Consider the following 7,116-nt stretch of genomic DNA (forward strand, 5'->3'; position numbering starts at 1 on the left):
AGTAACACAGGGATGGCACTGGGATGGAACCTGAATGGCGTTGGGGTGGCACTGCGATAACATTGAGATGGCACCAGAATTGTGTTGGGGTGGCATTGGGATGGCACCAAAGTGGTACCAGAATAACACAGGGGCAGCACTGGGATGGAACCAGAATGATGTTGGGACAGAACTGGGATGGCATTGGGTTGGCACCATGATGATGTTGGGATGGAACTGGGGTGGCACCAGAATAACACAGGGGTGGCATTGGGATGGAACCAGAATGGTGTTGGGATGGAACTGGGATGGCATTGGGGTGGTATTGGGATGGCACCAGAATGGCACCAAAATGGGATCAAAATGGTGCCAGAATACAGGGATGGCACTGGAGTGGCACAGCTACGGCAATGGGATGGAACTGGGACCAGAATAACACTGGGATGGCACTGGGATGGAACCAGAATGGCGTTGGGTTGGCATTGGAGTGACACTATGATGATGTTGGGATGGAACTGGGATGGCACCAGAATGGAACCAGAATAACACAGGGTGGCACTGGAGTGGCACCACAGTGGCGTTGGGGTGGCATTGGGATGATATTGGGATGGCACCAGCGCTGCATTGGGGTGGCACTGGGATGGCACCAAAATGGAGCCAGAATAACACAGGGATGGCATTGGGGTGGCACCACAATGGTGATGGGATGGAACTGGGATGGCACCAAAACGGCACCGAAACGGGATCAAAATGGTGCCAGGATGACACAGGGATGGCATTGGGGTGGCACCATGGTGACATTGGGGTGGCACTGGGGTGGCAACAAAACAGAACCAAAATGGGAGCACAATGACACAGGAATGGCACTGGGATGGCATTGGGGTGGGACTGAGATGGCACCAAAATGGGACCAAAATGGCACAAGAATAACAGGGATGGCATTGGGGTGGCACCAGAATAACACTGGGCTGGCACTGGGATGGCATGTCTCCATGTGTCCCTGGGGTGTCCCCAACACATCCTCCATGTGTCTGCAATGTGTCCCTGATGGGTCCCCAAAAAGTCCCCATCGTGTCCTCAATGTGTCGCTAACATGGCCCTGGTGTCCCCAATATGTGCCCCATATGTCCCCAACGTGTCCCCATCACATTGTCAGTGTGTCCCCAACATGTCCCCAATGTGTCCTCCTGTGTGTTCCCAACATGTCCCCAGTGTGTCCCCACTGTGTTCCCATGTCCCCTGTGTGTCCTCACTGTGTTCCCAATGTGTCCCCAGCATATCCTCACCGTGTCCCCAGTGTGCCGTCACTGTTTCCCCAGTGTGTCCTCAGTGTGTCTCCAACATATCCCCAATGTGTCCTCCTGTGTGTCCCCAACATGTCTCCAGTGTGTCCCTGCTGGATCCCCAGCATGTCCCCAATGTGTCCCCTGTGTGTCCTCAATGTGCCCCCGATGTGTCCCCAGTGCAACATCAGTGTGTCCCCAGCATGTCCCTGTTGTGTCCCCAACATATCCTCAGTGTGTCCCCAGTGTGTCCTCAACGTGTCCCCAACATGTCCCCCATGTATCCCTGATGTGTCCCCAGTGTGTCCCCAACATATCCTCAGTGTGTCCTTGATGGATCCCCAGCATGTCCCCAGCGTGTCCCACTGTGTCCCCAGCGTGTCCTCAATGTGTCCCCAATGTGTCCCCAACATACCCTCAGTGTGTCCCCAGTGTGTTCCCAGCATGTCCACCATGTGTTCCTGATGGGTCCCCAATATGTCCCCATCCATGTCTCCAGTGTGTCCCCATCATCCTCTGTGTGTCCACATGTCCCCAATGTGTCCCCAGTGTGTTCCCAATGTGCCCCCATCACGTCCTCTGTGTGTCCCCAACATGTCCCCAATGTGTAATCAATCAATGTGTCCCCAACCTGTCCCCAGTGTGTCTCTCATGGATCCCTTGAATGTCCCCAATGTGTCCCCTGTGTGTCCTTAATGTGTTCCCAATGTGTCCCCAATGCATCATCAGTGTGTCCCCAGCTTGTCCCTGTTGTGTCCCCACCATATCCCCCATGTGTCCCTGATGAGTCCCCAATATGTCCCCAATGTGTCCCCAGCATGTCCTCATGTGTCCCTGATGGATCCCCAGCATGTCCCCAGTGTGTCCCCCATGTGTTCCCATCGTGTCCCCTGTGTGTCCTCAGTGTGTCCCCAACATGTCCCCCACGCATCATCATGTCCCCAACCTGTCCCCAGTGTATCCCCATTGTGTCCCCAACCTGTCCCCAGTGTGTCCCGAAGTCCCCAGTCAATGCAGTTGTTCCTTTCCCGATTAGTTTGGCCTTCATTTGGTTCATTTCACTCTTGGTTAATTACCATGCTGGGGTCATGCAGTGTTCCTTGTGTTCGGTCTCTAATTACAGCGCTGCACTCGTTAAATCTCTCATTAAGTCTGTTGCCAAGCACGGCTTTTGGTGCCCACGTGTTCAGTGCCATGGGGTGGGGATCTATAGGGCAGGGATTGTATGGGGCAGGGATCTATGGGATGGAGATCCCAATGGGATGGATGCTAATGGGATCTATGGGGTGGAGATCCATCTATGGGATGGATGCTAATGGGATCTATGGGGTGGAGATCCATCTATGGGATGGATGCTAATGGGATCTATGGGATGGAGATCCATCTATGGGATGGATGCTAATGGGATCTATGGGGTGGAGATCCATCTATGGGATGGATGCTAATGGGATCTATGGGGTGGAGATCCATCTATGGGATGGATGCTAATGGGATCTATGGGATGGAGATCCATCTATGGGATGGATGCTAATGGGATCTATGGGATGGAGATCCATCTATGGGTTGGATGCTAATGGGATCTATGGGGTGGAGATCCATCTATGGGATGGATGCTAATGGGATCTATGGGGTGGAGATCCATCTATGGGATGGATGCTAATGGGATCTATGGGGTGGAGATCCATCTATGGGATGGATGCTAATGGGATCTATGGGGTGGAGATCAATCTATGGGATGGATGCTAATGGGATCTATGGGATGGAGATCCATCTATGGGATGGATGCTAATGGGATCTATGGGATGGAGATCCATCTATGGGTTGGATGCTAATGGGATCTGTGGGGTGGAGATCCATCTATGGGATGGATGCTAATGGGATCTATGGGGTGGAGATCCATCTATGGGATGGATGCTAATGGGATCTATGGGGTGGAGATCCATCTATGGGATGGATGCTGCTGCCGGAGGACGATGGGAGGGATGCCGCCTGCGTGAGGTGTGAGCAGGTGGACGAGCTGCTCAGCCTTGTGGTGGAGCTTAGGGAGGAGGTGGAGAGGTTAAGATCCATTAGGGACTGTGAGAGGGAGATAGATGGGTGGTGTAACTCTGCGAGAAGCAAGCAGAGATTGCAGCCCCCAGCCTGTAGTGGACTCTCTCCCTTGCTGTGGTCAAACCGAGAGAGCTGACTTGAGGGGAGAGGAGAAATGGCAGCAGGTCCCACCTCAGCGATGCAGGCGGCGCCCTTCCCGACCTACCTTAGTTTCTCAGGTGCCTCTAAGTAATTTTGAAACCCTGGAACTGGAGGGCGAGGAGGCTGAGAATGAGGTGGTGGAACAGGCACCGAGATTTCCTAAGGAGAGGCGGTCGGCTCCACACTTGAAGACCGCCTCTTCTGGTAAAGAAAGGAGGGCGACCATTGTAGGAGATTCCCTTCTACAAGGAACTGAGGGCCCGAGATGTCGACCTGCCCCCACCCGGAGGGAAGTGTGCTGCCTCCCTGGGGCACGGGTCAGGGACATCTCTCGAAAGCTGCCTGGGCTTATTCGCCCATCTGACTGCTACCCCTTATTGGCAGTTCAGTTGGCAGTGATGATGCTGCCAAGAGAAGCCTACGGGCTATCAAGGATGACTTCAAGGGCCTGGGGAGGGTACTGGATGGTGCAGGAGTGCAGGTGGTCTTCTCTTCTATCCCTTCAGTGGCGGGGAAGGACACTGAGAGGATCCAAAAAACCCTCCTCATCAATAAATGGCTTAGAGGCTGGTGCAGGTTTTTTGACCATGGGGCAATTTACTCGGCTCCTGGCATGACGGCTGCAGATGAAGCTCACCTGTCTGCAAGGGGTGAAAGGATCCTAGCCCAGGAGCTGGCGGGCCTCATCGAAAGGTCTTTAAACTAGGAAAGAACGGGGAAGGGGACAAAATGAGGGCTGCTGGGGTTCAGGTAGTTCGAGGTTCAAAAGAGAACTTGATGGGTGATGAGGGTGGAGTTTGAAGGGATGGAGTGTGGCAGGGGAATGCTGCTTCCCTGAAGTGTCCATACAGTAATGCGCGCAGTATGGGAAATAAACAGCAAGAGCTGGAGTTCTGCGTGCGGTCGCATGGCTACAATCTCACTGCGATCAAGGAGACGTGGTGGGACGGCTGGCATGACTGCAATGGAGGGCTGTGAGCTTCGAAAGATCGGCCGGCGAGGCGGGGTGGTGGAGTTGCTCTATGTGAGCGCAGCTAGAATGTATTGAACTGCACCTGGGGGAGAGTGGTGCAGCTGCAGAGAGCTTGTGGGTGAGAATCAAGGGGAGGGCTGGTATGGCTGACACTGCTGTGGGTGTGTGCTGCAGGCCCCCCGATCAGGAGGAGGTTGATGAGGCCTTCCACCAGCAACTGGAACGGGGGTGTGCTGGTAACGGGGGATGCTGAGAAGGCGGAGATACTGAATGCCTTCTTTGCTTCTGTCTTCAGTGAAAAAGCTCCCCCTTGGGAATCTGAGACCCTGGAGGTGAGTGAGAGGGTCTGGGGAATGGAAGACCTCCCTTCTGTCAGGGAAGAGGTGGTCCAGGAGCGCCCAGGCAGCACCAATGTTCACCAATCCATGGGACCTGATGGGATGCATCCACGGGAGCTGAGGGAGCTGGCAGAGGTGATTGCTGAGCCGCTTTTGGTCATCTTTGGGAGGTGTTGGAGGACGGGGGAGGTGCCTGAAGAGTGGAGGAGAGCCACTGTCACTGCGGTCTTCAAAAAGGGCAAGAAAGAAGAGCCAGGCAGTTATGGGCCAGTCAGCCTCACCTCTGTCCCTGGAAAGGTGATGGAACAGCTGTGCTGGATGCCATCTCCAGACAACTGAAGAAAAGGAGGTGATCAGGGGCAGTCAGCATGGGTTCACCAGGGGGAGGTCGTGCTCCACCAACCTGGTGGCCTTCTATGATGTTGTCTCTGGCTGGGTGGATGGGGGGAGAGCAGTGGATGTGGCCTACCTTGATTTCAGCAAGGCTTTTGATGCTGTCCCCCACCACATCCTTGTAACAAAGCTGTGGGACAGACGAGTGGACAATGAGGTGCGTTGAGAACTGGCTGAGTGGCAGAGCGCAGAGGGTCGTCGTTGGCGGTGCAGAGTCTGGCTGGAGGCCTGTAACCAGTGGTGTCCCACATGGGTCGGTGCTGGGTCCGGTCTTGTTCAACATCTTCATCAATGACCTTGATGAGGGGATGGTGGCCACCCTCAGCAAGTTTGCTGATGATACAAAGTTGGGAGGATTGGCTGACAGCCTGAAGGCCGTGCTGCCATTCAGCAAGACCTGGACAGGCTGCAGAGCTGGGCAGAAAAAAACCAGATGAGGTTTAACAGAAGCAAGTGTAGAGTCTTGCATCTGGGGAGGAATAATTGCATGCACCAGTACAGGTTAGGGGGTGAGCTGCTGGAGGGGAGCTCTGCGGAGAGGGACCTGGGTGTCCTGGTGGACGACTGGTGGTCGGCCATGAGCCAGCAGTGTGCCCTTGTGGCCAAAAAGGCCAATGGCATCCTGGGGTGCATTGCACAGAGCGTGGCCAGCAGGTCGAGGGAGGCAATCCTCCCCCTCTGCTCTGCCCTGCTGAGGCCTCATCTGGAGCACTGCGTCCAGTTCTGGGCTCCCCAGTACAAAACGGAGATCTCTTGGAAAGAGTACAGCGGAGAAGATGAAGCTGACATGCTGGCATCACCTCGTGTCCCCTTGATGCCACCATGTCCCCTTCTGAAATGGCAGGAGATTGGAGACCTCCAGACCCTGCAGGGAGGTGACAGGGTTCACCCCCAGGCCCCCTGCCACAGAACCACGCAGTGTGGTTCTGGAGCAGTCCTGTTGCGTCCTACCACAGAGCAGGGGCTCCTGGAGTCACTGAGGGGACACTGAGGTGTCTTGAGGGGCTGCCGGGGGGGCAAGACGGAAGGGGTGGAGCCAGAGCTCCAGGCTGCAGGTCTCTGGGGGGTGACTGCAAACCCAGGGATCCAACCCCTATGGAGTCCCCTCACGTTGCCCCAGGACCTCTCAACCCCTCCAAAATCCCCCAGTGCCAGTGGGAACTCCAGCCTCAACGGGACTCCCCATTTCTTCCCAAATATAATAAAGCCCCTGGAAGAAAGACAGGACCCCTGGGAATGCACACACCTCCCAGCCCTTGTTAGGACTCTCCCCATTGAAACAGGAGCCCAGAGAGCCCCACAACCCAACGGGACCCCCAGCCACAATGGGACTCCCCAGTCCTCCCAAGACCAGTAAGATCCCCTCCAACAAATCGTATAGGAGACCCTGGAGTCCCCGGAGTCCCCAGCCCCAATGAGAGACCTCCTAACCCTCCCACCACCAAGACCATCATCTCCCCCCAAAGTCAGGACCTCTAGGAGCCCCTAACCCCAATGGGATGCCCCCATAATCTCACTCTTTTGGGGCCCCGCATTACTCCTGTGTTCTCCTGCTGTCCCTTGGTGGTTTTGGTGCACCCAGCGTCCCCCCCGTTCTCCCCTCCCTGGTGGTTCTGTGCCCCCAAGTCCCCTCGGTCCCTGTCCAAGTGGCTCTGGGGGCCCCTGGGCCGCCCTCAGTGTCCCCCTTTGTTCCCTCCCCAGTCGCTCTGGGTTCCCAGTGCAGAAGTCATCACTGAAAAATCACAGTTGCGTGTCTGCATCTGCAACTTCGGCTGGAAGTCCTAGGGCTTTCTCACACCTCGATTAGAAAGGAAACAAAAGCAGGAAAAAGACACTGCAAGTTGAGTGGTGCTGAGGCAGCAATGACTGAAAAGGCAGAGCCCTGTACAGCATCCCCCAGGGAGGGACGCCTGGCAAGAGATCAAATCCCTGCATCTCGCTCTGCAGGTCATCAGCG

The 7,116-nt window shown here is 55.5% G+C and overlaps 1 protein-coding gene across 1 annotated transcript; it reads left to right on the forward strand.

Moving 5' to 3' along the window:
* Positions 1-196: 196 nt before the first annotated feature.
* LOC128090503 (uncharacterized) lies at positions 197-2,208 on the forward strand. The gene is made up of 2 exons (XM_052702899.1): positions 197-454; positions 641-2,208. The coding sequence occupies exons 1-2, from the start codon at positions 255-257 to the stop codon at positions 1,725-1,727; spliced, it is 1,287 nt and encodes a 428-aa protein (XP_052558859.1). The 5' UTR covers positions 197-254; the 3' UTR covers positions 1,728-2,208.
* The last annotated feature ends 4,908 nt before the right edge of the window (positions 2,209-7,116 follow it).

Source organism: Tympanuchus pallidicinctus, unplaced genomic scaffold (genome assembly GCF_026119805.1).
Source record: "Tympanuchus pallidicinctus isolate F22 unplaced genomic scaffold, pur_lepc_1.0 scaffold47, whole genome shotgun sequence".
Classification (NCBI taxonomy): Eukaryota; Metazoa; Chordata; class Aves; order Galliformes; family Phasianidae; genus Tympanuchus; species Tympanuchus pallidicinctus.

Coding starts and splice junctions, on each gene's coding strand:
- LOC128090503 (XM_052702899.1), top strand. CDS start 255: ATGGAACCAGAATGGTGTTGGGATGGAACTGGGATGGCATTGGGGTGG. Junction 455..640: donor TGGAACCAGAATGGCGTTGG/GTTGGCATTGGA, acceptor AAATGGAGCCAG/AATAACACAGGGATGGCATT.